This window comes from Armigeres subalbatus, chromosome 1, assembly GCF_024139115.2.
Source record: "Armigeres subalbatus isolate Guangzhou_Male chromosome 1, GZ_Asu_2, whole genome shotgun sequence".
Lineage (NCBI taxonomy): Eukaryota > Metazoa > Arthropoda > Insecta > Diptera > Culicidae > Armigeres > Armigeres subalbatus.
In genome coordinates this window covers 161,450,580-161,468,805 of record NC_085139.1, presented here as the reverse complement: position 1 = coordinate 161,468,805, position 18,226 = coordinate 161,450,580, and the positions used below count along the sequence as shown (strand labels likewise).

The window sequence follows — 18,226 nt, the reverse complement described above, 5'->3', positions numbered from 1 at the left end:
GCAGTCAGGGGACGCATCCGGCCCGCGGGCCGTACTTTGGGCAGCCCTGTTATAGGCACTGAAAAGCTGTTATATGGCATAAGGCTTATTAGAGTGCTTAATGGTTAGGGTGCGCTGTTTTCAGTTTTCAGCTATGAGGAAAAGATCAGACTTTACCTTATAAAGAGGGAAATTAATAACAAACAGACTACATAGCCTAAAGTATTTATGATACAGTTATTTTGACAAAGCTAGAGCACGAAAAAAATATCTTTATTTTGACATGAGCATGTCAAATTAATTGGTCTGATTTTTTGCCGCATCCCGGTTACTGAGAATCCTCCGGAACCATAATGTTTTACAGCAAAAATTATAATTTATTTTTAAATTCACTAATTCAAAGTGATTCAGATTCAAGTGACTCCCTCAGGGACTGCAACCATAATCGAGCTGGTTTCGAAAGGCCTTTTTGTGATAATAACTAATAGGCTAAATGTTCCATTTTGGACCCCTAGAGAAAGTACTTACCGATATCTGCTTATATGTATCAAATGACTAGTTTGTTATAGGCGGAAATCACATCATTTCATAGATGGAAGTCTCATTTATGAAATAGAAATTTGAAATTGCCATCAAGCGTTGATAAATGGCTGAAAATTGTAGTTTTCTGAAATGAAAATATTCTTCCTTTAGGACAGTGCAACCTATTTTGGACCACCAAATGTACACATTTTGGACACCCCAAATTTAGTCTCTTCAAAGTCGAATTTCTCAATTGAAAAATTGCCGAAGCAAAGTATTATCTTTCGATTGGCATGCATCAATGAGAAGATTCATAAGTTTTAAATTCACAATTTAGACAACTATACTTTTGAGCATAACGCATTGTAACTCTCGCCTTCTTGAACAAACTAATTTCCTCGAAATTTCATCAAAATATCGCTATTTTCGCACGGGAAACCAGTGGAACAGATGCTAAACATTAATATTATTTTTCTGAAGCCAATGGAGGAATTAGCAGCGGCATTGATTTTGGTTCAAAAATCAAGAAAATGTCGCCAGGAGGGTAAAAAATGTGTAGGGATCCTAATCAAGTCGGTTACCCCACATAAAAATAATAAAAAATAGTGTACATGAACTGGAGATAAATTTCCTCTATTTATTCAGACATGCTGCATTTATGTATCGGCCGACTCGAATAAACAAGAAACCTGTACGAGTTAATATAGGGTAGAGAACAGTGGCGTAGCCACGGGGGTGATTTTGGACATAACCCCCCTCCCAGAGACAAAATTTTTAGAAGAAATTTTTTTTCGTAGAAAAAATGTTCGGAAACCCCCTCCCCCCATACGAATTTTCTGGCTACGCCACTGGTAGAGAAACATTTGGGCGTACCCCTAATTCCTGTCCACAACGTTCATTACTCGATCGCAATACAACCGAGTTACTTGTTGTTTTAGTACATGGTTAGTTTCTGTCGAAATCTAGTGATGTACAAAAAAATCAAGCCATTTGACGATTGCGATTGAGTTATTAACGTTGCGGACGGGAATAGGGGGTGCTGCCCAAATGGTCCCGCTCCCTATATGTGAGAAAAAAAACAAAGCGAAGCTGTTGAATATTTGATGAATAGTAATAATTTGTGTTTGACATATTCCTTGCGTACAGTTAAAAAAAAAACTTTGAAATAGGATGTGTTAAAAGAACTAAGTCCTACTTCATAAAGTTGGATGGTTCCAATCAAATCCACCCAGGCTACTGACTAGACTGGTCCATCTTAGTATGGAGAGAAACAAATGTTGTCGAATTCCACGAGGCACCCCCAGGATTGTGTCTTTGGGTGAGAAAATCAACCTATCAAAATTTCAGCTCAATCGCTTGTTGCACAAGCGCAATTGATTTGAAGTTTGTATCGCGCCACAATATATAGGAAAATACACCTCCGACACTCATTTCATCTGGAAATTGGTTCTGATTGCTCGATTGAGCTCAGAATTGCAAAAAGGGCAGTTGGTATGTTACAGAACAATTTCATAAAACGTTGTACGATGATTAAATGAACTTTTACTTAGACTTCGGCTGGTTTATTAGGAGCTGAAATGTGTATTTTTGGATTTATTGATCGAATCGTATCAGTGGAAAACTATATAAAAGTTCATTTTATCATCATACAATGTTCTGTGAAATTGTTCTGTAGCATACCAACTGCCGTTTTTGCAATTCTGAGCTCAATCGAGCAATCAAAACCAATTTCCAGATCGAATGAGCGACTGAGGTGTATTTTCCTATATATTTTGGCTGAAATCCCCATACAAACTTCAGATCTATTGCGCCAGCTTATGCAACAAGCGATTGAGCTGAAATTTTGATAAATTGATTTTCTCGCAAAAGACACAATCCTGGGGGGTGCCCCGTGGAATTCGACAACTTTTTGTTTCCTGGGCCAGTCTACTACTGACATCCTAAAGCTTGATCCATTTAGTATTTGGAAGGCTTGTTTAATTTGTGGTGAATGTTTCATTACTATACGTTCAAAAGTTATCGAAGATGGAACGCGAGAGACGGGAACAAATTTGACACACTCACGTTAGAAATTCAACGTGGTCAGGAGTAATGATCGCAAAATATCTTAAATTCTCGAAATTAACTGTAAATACCGGGAAACACTATCGCTGAATCGCATGAAACGAAACAACCGCAGAAGTATATCGTACGACCAGAATCTACAAGTGAAAGTCCGTAGGGCAGTTTTGAAGAATTCTGGGATTTCTTTGCGTGATTTATAACAATTGATATCCAGGACAATTTGGAGAGCCTAGAACATCTGTGTTGGACTTATTTGAATGGCGAAGCATTTGCTAACGGGTTAATACCAGGCGTGGCTGTCCTGGTAGACCAACTGAACTCAACTCCCCGACAATTTGGAAAGCCTAGAACATCTGTGTTGGACTTATTCGAATGGTGAAGCATTCGCAAAGGCTCTAGGGACTTATATGGGCACGCTGGGTTGCTACCGGTTTAACTCCAGGCGTCAAAAACAAGAAATTACATTCGTTTTTCGAAGCAACGCTATTGTTTTGATCTAGTAGGGAACTAGTGAAAATCGTATCATGGTTTGAACCATTTTAAAATCAGTTGAAATTACGTTCTCATTGGCAGGAAATAAACCTAAAACAGTTTGAATGGCACATTTAGGTATACTGGAAGTGATAGAGTTGTGCATATTGTTTATGTGGTAAAATGGGACGATTTAAAAACGTCCTGAAATATCGCTAAATTCCTCCCACCAGTGGCACAATTTCAAAAAGCTCGTAAAGGACGTATTTTATGAAACAGGAGTGAGATCAATATTTCAAACGAAACTCATTTTTATCTGTAATCGATTGACATCATCGTACAATTGAGAAACAGTCTTAAATAGTTAAAATAGTAACATCTATACAAGGTAAAAACTGATCATGGTTTGAACTAAAAATTATCGTGGTTTGAACTTGTAAATACAGTCATGTTCTACTGCTGTCCGCTAGGAGTGCTGCATGCGCCTAGCTGGAGAATTTGGAAATTTCTAATATAAAAAATCACAATTTTCATATCGATAATTTAGACAATTTCCACACGTTTCGAGTTACTAACCTAATGCGAGAAGATGAATAGTAAAACTAACTAAGCTTTCATATTAACTAAAGTTCGTAGTTGTAACATGTCTCTATAATGAAATAAATAAACTTTGTTTTAATAACTCATCTGATGCCTGCCATTTGGTTCAAACCATGATTGGACCCAATTCAATTTTCCTTCCATTACTCGATCTCTCCTTATCTCTATGGACCCTTCAGTATCGAGATGTGGAGAGGCGACTGTACATGGTTTTCAAAATTAAAAGTACGCTCTAGGCATTTACGGGTTACAATGGAATTCTAAAGTTTGAAAAAATAGATAATAAAATGTTGTACATGCACAGGAAATTCTTGTAGAAAACTGATAGTGTAACTGTACCAGTTTTGGCCATGTTCCTAATTTGGCCAGTTTCTCGCATAACTCCAAAAATAAAGCAGTTTTCAAGGGTTCTATTAGCTTTAACAAGAGATATATCCCTTATGTTTCTTCGCTATTGAATCTGATCAATATTTTTTTTGGAAAATATGCATTTTTCTGGGTCGCCCAAATTAGGCACTAATGTTGCCAAAACCGGTACACTACCTATGTTTTTCGATTTTATATTTTTATTATTATTTCTAGGCCCTTCCATTAACCAAAAACCAGTAGGCCAAAAAAAGGAATTGATATTTGTTCCGGCCTAATGCGCATGTCTAGCCACTAACAGCAAAAAGTCAGAATCTTGCGAAAAAAGTCACTATTCTATAATTTTCTACTGAAACGCGATAGACGCCATCCCGGTGAAACATTTTTGGAACGTCTCCTTTCGACGAGCCATTATGATTCTACTAACGACGGCAACTTTCTATTGTCGCTAAGCGATAATGTTTTGCACTTTGAAGAAAGTTCTTCTCGTCTCAACCTTCTCTTGAATAAAATTGAGCTATTGAAATTGTATTAAAGTTATATGATTATGATCAAAGAGTAATGAATAAAAGAGATGTATGCAATGATTGAGATCGATGATTAATGAACGTCATTGAGTTTTCAAAATTATTTGCTGTGTAAGTAACCAATATGCACAATAAGCACTCTAATTCGCCAATTCGCCATATAAGGCTAATATATGGCTATTCAAAAACTTATAAGCACTGAAGTAGCACTATATGGCCGGTTTGGTGAATTGAAGTGCTTATTGGTTACTTGGTCTATGATTAATCATTAGAGCCCAGCCCGTAAGTTGCACGTTTGCTTGCCTCGTTTTCTGTACCGCAAATAAAAAAACTACTCGTCCGCTTATTTTTCGTCGAAACCAAAAATATGCGCCAGATAGTCGCCTAAGAAAAACATACCCAGCAACAACAAAAAAACTACTTTGATAATTTTGTAAATTTTACCGCAATGTGGTGGTTTGTAGCGGTGAATGCTTTGATAGCACGTGAGTAATTCTCGCTGAAACCGGGCCACTATTTACACGAGGTTCTTAAAAATGCCTAAATTTATATTCTTTGGAAAGCTTTCGGCGGGTATATTAAGGATCCGTGTTAAATTCTTAAGAAAGATGAACCCCTCGTTAGTTATACACGAAATCATTTTAATGGACCCCTCGATTTTTGTCAATTCTTGACTCACCAAAACTGTCATAACTTCAACATTTCTCAACCGATCGTAGAGATCAGCATACTGTTGGAAAGAGGAAGAGTGTATCCTCAATTTGCAATAGTAAACATAGAGGCAGCCATATTGAATTTGTTCGCCATCTTCTATTTCTTTTTGAAAACTATTTTTCCGCCAGGTTCGCAACCACCGATTTTGAATATTAATACATCGATAGAAAGCTTAGCTTATATTGTGCATTGTGTCCAAAAATCTCAGGTGTATGTTTTTTCTATCAAAAGTTATGTACTATTTACCAATACCAAAATTCTTGAATTATTTAATACAATAACTTGAAAACGGCTCCGTTATGCTCAAAACTTTTGAGCCCTTCAAATAAAATACTGTTGTAGATATGCTTTTCATTTTTGAAACATATTTGGCTTAGAATAGTGTATGAAATCAAGGAACTGACGTCGTAGTACCATATTAACCATAAAAATAATGTTCGTTGGTCAGATGGCCCTTCAAAAAATAATTTGGTAAATCGTACATAACTTTTGATAGAAAAAACATACACCTGAGATTTTTGGACACAATGCACAATATAAGCTAAGCTTTCCATCGATGTATTAATATTTAAAATCGGTGGTTGCAAACCTGGCGGAAAAATAGTTTTCAAAAAGAAATCCAAGATGGCGGCCAAATTCAATATGACTGCCTCTGCTTTTACTATTGCAAATTGAGGATACACTCTTCCTCTTTCCAACGATATGCTGATCTCTAATATCGGTTGAGAAATGTTGGAGTTATGATAGTTTTGGTGAGTCAAGAATTGACAAAAATCGAGGGGTCCATTAAAATGATTTCGTGTATAACTAACGAGGGGTTCATCTTTCTGAAGAATTTAACTCGGATCCTCAATATACTCGCCAAAAACTTTCGAAAGAATATAAATTTAGGCAATTTTAAGAACCTTGTGCAAATAGTGGCCCGGTTTCAGCGAGAATTACTCACGTGCTATTTTTACTGCTGATAATTTTTCCAGATCTATGGAAGCCTTGAAAATGATCACGAAAGTTTGCATTTTGTTGCAAGACACAATATGAGCTTCTTGGGGTAAGATCGCACTTTGCAGACAGTTCATAAATAGCTGAAATATTTTGTAAATTAAAATCAATTTTCATGCACCTATTTAGACTTCAAATTAAACTTTCTGTTATTTTTAAATCGATATGGACTGGAACTACCTTATCTTGTGGAATTTATAATGATTATTCAATAATAAAAATTTATTTGTTTGTACTCCTAAGTTTCTTTTTTCATGTCATCGAAATTCCAATACTTTTTGCTGTGTATATATAACAGATGCTGCACGTAACAAACCTGTAATCTTTACTGATAAGGGAATCTTCTCCTTACAGGATGTGCCGACAAGTGCAGATTCACATACACCTGAACGCCAAAAATGGTGCGTCAAATTTGTGGGTACTACAGAAAATGATAACGTTCTTATCTAAGAAGCAATGATGGTTCATTAGTAGTGGGTAAAATTGAAGTTTAACCTTCATGTTTGCTTGTCGAACAAGGCGTTTGGTACTTGTAATTACCTCTCGAGTGTCACTGTGAACTCCGGCGTTGTCGATGGTATAATGACCGGTGACAGACGATAACGGTCCGGCGGCTGAAATTACTGACGTACTTATCTAAAGCGTTTTACCGCACTACAAATAGTGTGACGGATTCGAATACCGCTGTTGTTTTCTGCGAATGTTGCCAAGGTTACGCTTGGTTGCAAAATATGCACTATATCTGAGCAAAATGCAAAATCCTCTCCTAGGAAATGCAATTAATATCTAAGATGAAAATCCCGTTCGGGAAATAAGAAATATTCCATAGAAAACTTGGGATTCGCCTATATAGAAATCACGGTGGAAGCAATCAACAAATCTAAAATTTCCATAAATTTTAATTTTTCATATGGCCGTGATTCAGCGAAACCGCACGCAATAAAAATACTATTTTTTTTGCTAAAGTTTTCTAGTAGATGTTCCAAATAGTCACAACATTTATACAACGGTATGCATGGAAAGTTTCCAACTAATGGAAAATTTAGAATAGATTTATAAGCATAGATCTTATTTGTGTGAACTAGATCAGATTAGAATTTCGTTGGACAAACAAACATTATTTACGCACGTCGATGTTTGTTCAAATAGAAGCTCGAGTAGTTTGGTATTCATAAACATTCTTCAAAATACGTCGTTCTATTATTTTAGCATCCACCAGAATATTAATACCATAGTTTATCTCGTCAAGCTCTGAATGCGCTAAACGCATGAGTACGATGTTTCGATGTTTTGCGCATATAAAAAAATCTCCTTAAATTTGATAACCAATCACTAATCTGAGGCGTGATGGCTCCCGTGCTGCAACTCATTAGACGGAGCGAAAGTGAAATGTTATGTGGTCGTTGTTTACAAACCAGATGTTGGTCTTATGACCTAGTTTTGAAAAAAAAATTAGATTGAACTGTTTTAATCTGGCTGAACGTATTTCCAGGCTAATTACACATTTCGAAACAGTAACGGAAATCTTGGGTTCAACATTATGACATTGACCTGATCGGTTGTGGGCGATTTTGATTAATATCGAAAAAAAAAACAAAAAAATAGAAGATTAGGGCTTTAATTATTTATAGGAAGCAGAGACTGGTTTGGATCCCACATAAGCCCTTTAATGAAAAACTCATCAACTCTGTGGGTCTGCCTTACTGGTATACCGTTCACGTAAAATAAATGATCACATTTAACACCATGTTTGAAGATTTGAACACGTTTTTGGACGATGTATTTTGACGACGACAATTTTGGTGAAAATTAGACGAGCTCGGTGGTCTAGTGGCTACCGCTTCTGCCTTATAAGCAGGAGGTCGTGGGTTCAATTCCAGGCTCATCCCTTTCCTACTTTGTATTTATATCTTAGTTCTTTCTGTGTTTCACGTTCTACCAGAACGATTCCTACTGTTAAACCTTCAACACTAACAATCCAAAAACCTCCCGTGGCACCTATGAGACGTCGTAGAGTGCTCTGCATATCTCTTAAGTAGGTGTCCAACTAACCATCCTTCGGCTTCCTCAGCCTTCGTACGGACGTGATCAGGACAGATCTCGACTATTGGAGAGTGCATTGCTTCCATCTAAGAGATAGCGTCCCAAATCAATATCTGTGGTAACGGATGAAAGTGATTCTACTCTCATACAATAGTCTTGGCTTGTACCACCTACGAATTTGTGCGAAATGCTCAATGCTAATGCTAATGCTAATGACAATTTTGGTGAAAATTTTCACGGTTCTGAAAAGTGTAGCCTAATACAGGACAATATTGCTTTTGACGTTGGACAACGTCTTACCCGAACATACTGGGTGCGACTCCTTGCTGTCTTTCAATTTTCATACGGATTCTCATTTTTTGCCTGTACAGCACAATAAAGGAGGAAGCATAGAAAATATATTGTTCTTGTATTTGGTTTTGTCAAGATTACTTCCTTATTTTTTAATTTTCTTTTTATTTTTCCTCTTCCTTCCTACTTCCTTCTTTGGTTTTTCTTCTTCATTCTTCTTTTTGCTTCTTCACTCTTTCCTTGTCCCTCTTTCCTTTTTCTATCTACCATCTTCGTTCTACTTTCTTTCTTCTTAGTTCTTCCTCCATAGTTCTGTCTTCTTTTTTCATCCTTCCTTGTTCTCATTTCCCTTTCCTTCTTCTGTCTTCCTTCTATCTCTTTCCTTCTTCTTCTTCTTATTGTTTCTGTTTACTTATACTTTATAAAGATGAACTTTTTATAGAAGGCCCGGAGACCCAAAGTGGTATATACCAATCGACAAAGTGTTATATACACAATCGGACTATGGGCTTCGGAGCTTAGGCCAAAATATTTTTTTTTACAAGAAAAATTCTCAGTCACTTTTAAGCAATTCTTAGCTGATTTGCCCGCAACAAGTTTCGTTAGACGCAGAATCTTGTACAATTGTTTCCTATTGAAAATTGGCCATATCGGTCTATGGGCTCAAAAGTTATGGCCAATATACTTTTTTTTTATAACAGACGAGAAAGTGGATTAATCTGGGTTTTTTCTATGATCTTTTTCTTCCGTTTTGCCTTCCTACTTCTTTCGTTCCCTTGTTTTTTCTTCCTTTTTCCTTTCTTCTTGTCTGCTTTCTACCTTTTTCTAGTTTCTTCTTCTTTTGTTCCTTTCCTCTTTTCTCTTTCCTTTCCTTTCTTTCTTTTCTTTCTTCCTTCTACCTTCTTCCTTATTTGTTTCGCCTTCTACGTCCTTTTTCCTTCCTTCTTCATTTATTCCTTCATCCTTCTTCTTCAATAATTTCCTTCTTCTTTCTTCTTATTTCATTATCCTTCCTTTTTTGTTCTCCTTTCTTCATTTTTCATTTCCTTTTTATTTTTGTTCCTTCTTATTTCTACTTTCTCCATTCTTCCATCTTTTTCCACGTTTCTTCTTTCTTTCTTCTTTTTGTTCCTTCTTCCTTCTTTTTTCTTACTTTGTCTGACTTGCTTCTACTATGTTCTTTCTTCAATCTTTCATCTTGGTTCCTTCTTCTGTTTTCTTTCTTCTTCTTTTTATTATTTCTTTTTCTTCCATCTTCTTTCCTTCATTCCTTCTTTCTTCATTCTTCCATTTTTCCTTCATTCTTCTGTATTCTTCTTCCTTGTTCCTTCTTCTTTCATCTTAATTTCTTCTTCCTTCTTTTTTTACTTTTTCCTTCTTCCTTCATCTGCGTTCTTCCTTCAAATTTTCATATTTTTTCCATCTTCCTTTTACCTTCTTTTTCTTTTTCTATTTTCCTTCTTCTTCCTTCTTTCTTTGTTCTTTATTCTCTATTTCATCATATTTTTTTCGTTATATTATTTATTCTTTATTTTGTATTCTTTACCCTGTATTCTTTATTCTTTATTCTTCATTCTTTATTATTTATTAATTATTACTTATTATTTTTTACTTATTATTTCATATATAAATCTTTACTGATTTTTTGTATTCGGTGGCTCATGCGCATGTATTACGGTCGAAACAAGCGCGATCTTCAATAGTTTACAGTAGCCATCGAGCAAGTAAGTGCGTGTGTGTTTCATTCGTCGCGAAAATGATAAAATATTTATTTGGTGCTAAGTCAATTGATATGCGTTTGATCGTGTTCGTGTTTGGTGCGCAGGTAGTTAATTTGTTCTGCTTTGTGCGGCCGAATCATGGTTAGTTAAAATCGTTGTGTAAAAAGAATCCCAGCCAATCATTCAGTTGATTCTTTGTGCTGTTTCACTGATTGTGGTCAATTAATCTTTACTCTTTACTCTTTACTCTTTACTCTTCACTCTTTACTCTTTACTCTTTACTCATTACTCTTTACTCTTTATTCTTTACTTCTTACTCTTTACTCTTTACTTTTTACTCCTCATTATTTACTCTTTACTCTTAAATCTCTCTACTTTTTACGCTCTACTCTTATTCTTGATTCTTGATTCTTGATTCTTGATTCTTGATTCTTGATTCTTGATTCTTGATTCTTGATTCTTGATTCTTGATTCTTTACTCTTTACTCTTTACTCTTTACTCTTTACTCTTTACTCTTTACTCTTTACTCTTTACTCTTTACTCTTTACTCTTTACTCTTTACTCTTTACTCTTTACTCTTTACTCTTTACTCTTTACTCTTTACTCTTTACTCTTTACTCTTTACTCTTTACTCTTTACTCTTTACTCTTTACTCTTTACTCTTTACTCTTTACTTTTTACTCTTTACTCTTTACTCTTTACTCTTTACTCTTTACTCTTTACTCTTTACTCTTTACTCTTTACTCTTTACTCTTTATTCTTTATTCTTTATTCTTTATCCTTTATTCTTTATCCTTTATTCTTTATCCTTTATTCTTTATTCTTTATTATTTATTATTTATTCTTTATTCTTTATTCTTTATTCTTTATTCTTTATTCTTTATTCTTTATTCTTTATTCTTTATTCTTTATTCTTTATTCTTTATTCTTTATTCTTTATTCTTTATTCTTTATTCTTTATTCTTTATTCTTTATTCTTTATTCTTTATTCTTTATTCTTTATTCTTTATTCTTTATTCTTTATTCTTTATTCTTTATTCTTTATTCTTTATTCTTTATTCTTTATTCTTTATTCTTTATTCTTTATTCTTTATTATTTATTCTTTATTCTTTATTCTTTATTCTTTATTCTTTATTCTTTATTCTTTATTCTTTATTCTTTATTCTTTATTCTTTATTCTTTATTCTTTATTCTTTATTCTTTATTCTATTCTTTATCATTTCGATACAGCACTGTACTGCCCATGATCGCATACATATTTGTAACACTCGTATTTTTGATCATTTTGTAAAAAGCCTGTGAATCGTTCAGAAAGCTCCATTTACTGTATCTAATCCCGCAATAGGTAAATAGGCTTTACTATCTTGCTTATCTGAGGTAAGCGGGAAATGATTAAGTTTGCGGGGAGGATTGGAAAAACGATTTCTTCGCAAGAAACTCTAACCGCTGAACAGATTAACGCCGCATCATGTATTACTGAGCCTTCAGGCTTCATTATGCCTATTATTAATATCAATGACGATTCCATAATGGCAGCCGCAGGTAAACTGAAAACATCGACTTGCGTTGGACCTGATGGCATTCCATCGGTAATATTGAAGAAGTCGATTGGTAGTTTGTTAACCCCGCTGCTTAAGATCTTCAATATGTCGCTTGCTACTGGAGTGTTTCCTTCTTGCTGGAAAAGTGCATTTATGTTCCCTGTGCACAAAAAGGGTGATAGGAGAGAAATCGATAACTACCGTGGAATATCGTCCTTAAGCGCTGTTTCAAAACTCTTCGAGCTCGTTGTGATGGATCGACTACTTTTCCACTGCAGGCGACATCTAAGCATAGACCAACATGGGTTCATCTCGGGACGCTCAACGACATCAAATCTTTTATGTCTCACCTCCTATGTAACTGACAGTATGCTAGAGCGAGCGCAAACTGATGTGGTGTACCTAGACCTCTCAGCAGCATTTGATAAAGTCAGCCATCAAATCGTTGTTGCAAAGCTTGAGAGGTTTGGAATACAAGGACACTTTTGAACTGGTTCCAGTCCTACCTAAGCGACCGTCAGTCGCAAGTAGTCATAGGTAATTCTACTTCGGCATCGTTTCCCATCACCTCTGGCGTACCGCAAGGCAGCCATCTTGGACCCATTATCTTTCTCATATATTTCAACGATGTAAACGCAGTAATAGAGGGACCTCGGCTATCCTTCGCTGATGACTTCAAAATCTATTTTAATATACGCTCTGAAGTAGATGCACAGTTTCTACAACGGCAATTGGATGCCTTCGCCGATTGGTGCCAGAAGAATCGTATGACTGTTAATCCTGACAAATGTTCAGTTATTACGTTTTCTCGACTAAAGAATACACAAGTTTATAACTATTTTCTTTCTGGAGTTCAGTTGGAAAGGGTGGACGAAATTAAGGACTTGGGGTAATACTAGACTCCCAGTTAACATTTAAGCAACACGTATCTTTTGCAGTCGATAAGGCTTCCAAATGTCTGGGATTTATCTTTCGGATAACAAAAACGTTTTCGGATATTTATTGCTTAAAGGCACTTTACTGTGCCTTAGTGCGTTCGATACTGGAGTATGGCTCGACTATTTGGAGCCCATTCTACCACAATGGAGCAGAGAGAATCGAGTCAGTTCAACGGCGCTTCATTAGATTCGCACTTCGTCGACTACCATGGCAAGATCCACTGCATCTACCAAGCTACGAGGACCGTTGCCGACTAATTCGTCTGGATACCCTTGCAACGCGGAGAGATGTAGCTAGAGCTCTCCTAGTTTCCGACATCCTCCAAAACAGAGTAGATTGCCCGAGCATTCTTGAACGAGTAGACATTTATGTAAGACCTCGAGCAATTCGGAACAATATGATGCTGCGACCACCATCTCATCGTACTAATTATGGAGTGAATAATGCTATTACTGGGTTACAGAGGACATTCAACCGTGTGGCTTCAGAGTTTGACTTTAATGTATCAAGAGACGTGCTTCGAGCTAGATTTTTTACGGTGTTAAGATAGTTTTAGTTTTTGTAATATATGTTTTTGTCAATGCACAAACCATCATTGGGGCTTCGAAGCCTGTTGATGTAGAACCACCCAAATAAATAAATAAATAAATTGTATTAATATCTGCTATCCGCTGGTTTGATGTGGTATTGTGGGGATGCAGAGGTATTCTCGGGCAGAGGTGAACCAGTCAACGGCTGAAAGCCTCTTTAATAAAGAAAAAAAAAAGATATTCTCGGTCTCTAGTAGCAACAATAACTACTAACTTACATTTCCCTCCTTCCCCAACTGACTGTAAGGACTTGGCCGGTGCTGTGTACTTCGAGAATAGGTGTTAACTCTTAACCTCTATCCACTTGGATTTTAGTGTAATTTAAACTAGTTCTGATCAATTACGATGTAGGAACTATTGACATGTACGTAGTCAGAAGTCTGAAGACGGCCTTACTGTTGAGGTCGAAATACGTATCTGTCAAGATACAATTAAGTGGTGGAATTCAATGGGATTGTACAAACTCGTCTTATGACAAGTGAAGACATTCCACTAGAAAGCTCAAAATAATTTTCTTAAAGGTTCAAAATGGTTTGTTGTCATTAAACATATGTAGTTTAGGCAACCCATTGCATTGCAGAACTATTATATATTAGTACCCGAGCAAAGCTTGAGAGCAAATCGATAACTTGTTTTGATGTTGTGATATCGCCGATTTTGTTTACTTTATTTGAAAAAACGTATAGCAGAAAAATCTTACTTTGACATCTAATCGCAATCGAAAACTATTCCTACTATCGATGAGAGCAAATCGAAAACTAATTGTTATTATATTATGCAATTTAGAAACAGAAAAATGAAATCAAAATATGTAATCAATCATGATGATTCATATTTGAAAACAAATTATGATTTCAATTTGATGTCAAAATCAAAATATGTTTTCTATATGCACTCATTATGTGTTCAGACTTTGCTCGGGTTTCCAATCAAACGAAGAACTTATGCTGAGATAAAGTTAACTAAAGAGCTTTGTATTCAATGATTGAGTTGTCTGGAACCGGAGAATTTCCACAAATAATGCAAATCCGTTTTGTTAATCTCGTGATGACTAGAACTCGTCACGAGTAGAAGAATTCACACCTTCAACTTGGTATAGCTTCAAATAGGAAAAATGCACACTTATACGATATTTTTGTCAAATAATGTCGAGCTCAAAATGATACGAATCAAATTTATCTTTGCAATTGAAATGATCGTAAAATCTTTATTGCATTACTTCGCAATTGTATATCAATGTTTCTGATTGATGTCTGTCTTTGTATTTAATCATTTAATCGTCTGCGAATGGCTTTTCAAGCAATCTTTGATTGTAATTCGGAGCCGATAACGTTGTCCTGCCTTCAATCGTTTGGTGTTGTGTGAGTTCAATTGTCTGTAAACAAATTAGATAACCGGAGCTTCTTCAAATGGGAGACACCTAGCTTGATAAATTATTTGAATTTTGCTTGATCAATTATCAACTTACGAGTCAGTTGACACCTGTGCCAAGTGGTGGACGGTTGGACCAATCGACAATATGCAATCGCTTAGATTAAGTCTGATTAAATTGCTATTGCTGATTCATCTACTTAACCATGTGAGTAAACGAGGTTAAGCCAATAGCCCCTCCGGAACGTGACTGAATGAGTTTATTGCACTTCCGAACAGGTAGTTGTTGCTGATATCGAGCCAATTGTTTTAGTGCACGGAGGGGCAGGGACCATCAGCGAGGATAGAATTCCTGGCAAGTATCGCGGATCGAAGCTGGCTGCACGTGTCGGCTATCAGATACTGATGAGCAACGGAACGGTGCTGGATGCCGTCGAGGAAGCAGTTCGGATTATGGAAAGTGATAGCAATTTCAACGCCGGGTACGGCTCGGTGCTGAATTACGATGGCGATGTGGAAATGGACGCCAGCATTATGGACGGGGCCACTTTGAAAGCCGGCTGCGTTGCGGGTGTGCGCGATGTGCTCCATCCCATCACACTGGCTAGGCGGGTGATGGACAAAACCAGGCACAACTTCCTTGCGGGGCAGGGATTGGTGGACTTTGCTAAGCAAGAGGTAATTACTTTTTGATATACGAATGGCAGAATGATAGCCGTGTTTATGAATCGTTTAACTTTGTAAGCCAAGGTGCTAGATGCGCAGTTCGATTTCATTCCAGCCTTGGATCATCATATTTGGGAAAGAGTTTCGACTCCGTTGTTATTAATTTATCAATGTTTATCATACAAGAATCCATGCAATGATAGACATAGAAAATCTTGGAGTGATACTGAGACAAGGATGATAGATTTAGGGAGAAGATGGATACTTTCTAGGCTTTCGGATGGGATGACAAGGGGAACTACAGGGGTTAGCTGATAAGATTGAAATAACAAAAACTAAATAAAAATTGTCATAACTTTAAAGTAATCCGATTTATGCAGATCAAGAATCCGTCAGAGCAGAGATAATGGCCATATCCATAAAAAAACGGGTACAACATAGAATCTCAATTATTAGGTTCTGTTGTTATTGTTGTTCTATACTAGTACAACATCACTATTTACTACATTAAAAAGACCAATATCCAATTATGAGACATCTTGAGATATAACGGGATAACGAAGATACCGATTGAAACCTACACCCAACCAGTGAATGTCAGATTTTCTAACAGTTTTGTATAAGAACCTTCCCTGTATAAGAATTGGACATATGCGAAATTGCTAGATTCTAATACAAATAAGGCTTGTTCGCGACAAAATCTGGACACAACATTGAGAATTTAAAAAAAACGATGTAGTCAGTTTATTCGGCACAATTTTTACTTCAAATTACTTCATTCTCTGTCTATGCTTTGATATATGCACTAACATTGGTGACATTTTAATTTCCCAAGAAACAGTTCGTGTCGACAGATTTGTTCTCCTCTGTAGTCTTTGTTTCACCTTCCCATCCTACTGGTGGTTCCCTTAAGGTCACTCCTGATGGAATCCAAGTTTAAAAGTGCTCGCGTTTTCGGGGGCACACCTCTCGATACGGAAGCAACGCACAACTGTCATTTTTATTATTTCACGCATGCTGCGACGCAGCAAACCTAAATTAACAAAAATGACAGTTGTGCGCCGCCTCTGAATCGAGTGGTGTGCCCTCGAAAACGCGAGCACTTTGGAACTTGGATTCCATCAGGAGTGACCTTAATCCATTCTTGTTCAACTCCTTGGCATCCTCATTGGTGTCAAAGAAGCATCAAACTATTTCAAGACTCTACGAACAGCGCTTACATGAAAACAATACCTTTTAAACAAGATTTCGAATCGAAAGAACTAGGCCTGAATGGCGGCTGCACACAATTGATTTTCGAACCTGCTCTTTCTTCGACACCACGATCCATTAGGTACTTGTAATACTAATAAATAAAATATTTTCTGATAGTACAGACATACGTTCTTTACTCTACGAGATATTTCACTCGTTGATGAGGTATTTCAAAAGTTATACATGTTTTGGAGTGTCCAGATTTTATCGCGAACAAGCCTTACCATATAATTTTGTAAGCCTATCTTACTAGATCTGTATAAGAAGCATACATTTTTTTGCATTAGAATCTAACAATTTTGCATATGCCCAGTTCTTATACTAACTTTGGCAGATTCTGATGCAGAATTGTAAGAAAATAAGACATTCACTGGTTGGGTGTAGTTTAAATAACTTAGCACCCATTCGTTGACAAAAAGATCAATCAAGTTGATTCTGTTTCGCACTAGTTCGATCAATATCATTGAACATGACTATTATTGGGCTAATCTTGGAATATATCTTTGATCAGTTCACCAATCTGGACTTTAAAAACTAATTAAGCTTCTTTTCTGTAACAACACAGGGCATAGAAATCCTAAGCCCACCCGGACAACTGGTTACGCAATACTCCAAAGATTCGCTAGACAGATGGAAGGCAAACAACGAGAAACCCAGCACCGGCGAAGGAGGAACGGTTGGTGCGGTGGCCATGGATAGATTTGGTAACATTGCAGCGGCTACGTCTACGGGCGGCCTCACTGGAAAACTGCCCGGCAGGGTCGGCGATACGCCCATCATCGGTGCTGGCACCTATGCTGATAACCTGATCGGAGGCATTTCTGCAACCGGTGACGGAGACACCATTATGAAGGTGTCACTAGTGTACGACATCCTGAAGCGCATGGAGTACCTGGGAGATGACATGATCAAAGCATCGGAAGAAGCACTGGCATCGATGACGGAGCGTCTCGATGGTACGGGTGGTATCGTTGGGTTGGACACGAATGGAAATGTAGCGATCGTGTGCAACACGGATCAAATATCCTGGGCGTACCAGCGTGGGAACATCGTTGCTTATGGTGTTCGCAAAGGGGAGCACATTGAGGAACTGCTGTCTGAGAATCAGATGGCGGCGGATGTTTTGTCGATTTCGGAGGAAATGTATTCAATATATCATTGAAGGAAATGCAAACTAATGCTTAATTGGATTGAAGAGTTAGAATAAACTACTGATGCAAATTGCAAGCATTGGCTAACAAGGCTTTACGCGAAACATTCCCAAAATAAGTTTTGTATACGATTCGTTTGGCGTTTTGTAACACAGTTTCTTATGAAGCCTGACATCCACAGATTATACGGCTTTGTGGCTATTTCATGGCTAACGTTATTATCAGCTGTTAGCAAGGATCAAAAGTAGACGAATTCGTGTGCCATCTTAAAGGTTTTTTTGTGTGTCTTTATTAAGGAGACTTTCAGCCAGAGGCTGGCTCGTCTCCGGACCATCTTAAAGGTTTTCCCGTCTATCGTAACAGAACTTCTCAGGTGATTACTGTCGCGCTCGATTTCGCCCATTTGCATGTACTT

General features: G+C 36.9%; 2 protein-coding genes across 3 annotated transcripts in view; one reads left to right on the top strand and one right to left on the bottom strand.

Annotated features, from left to right (window-relative positions):
• The window catches only part of LOC134205442 (glutathione hydrolase 1 proenzyme-like), a 129,581-nt gene that overhangs the window by 96,234 nt on the left and 15,121 nt on the right, over nt 1-18,226 (bottom strand). The window lies entirely within an intron of this gene.
• Nucleotides 14,714-17,897, top strand: LOC134208017 (isoaspartyl peptidase/L-asparaginase-like). Its single transcript, XM_062684121.1, has 3 exons — nt 14,714-14,948; nt 15,020-15,418; nt 17,226-17,897. The coding sequence occupies exons 1-3, from the start codon at nt 14,889-14,891 to the stop codon at nt 17,820-17,822; spliced, it is 1,056 nt and encodes a 351-aa protein (XP_062540105.1). The 5' UTR covers nt 14,714-14,888; the 3' UTR covers nt 17,823-17,897.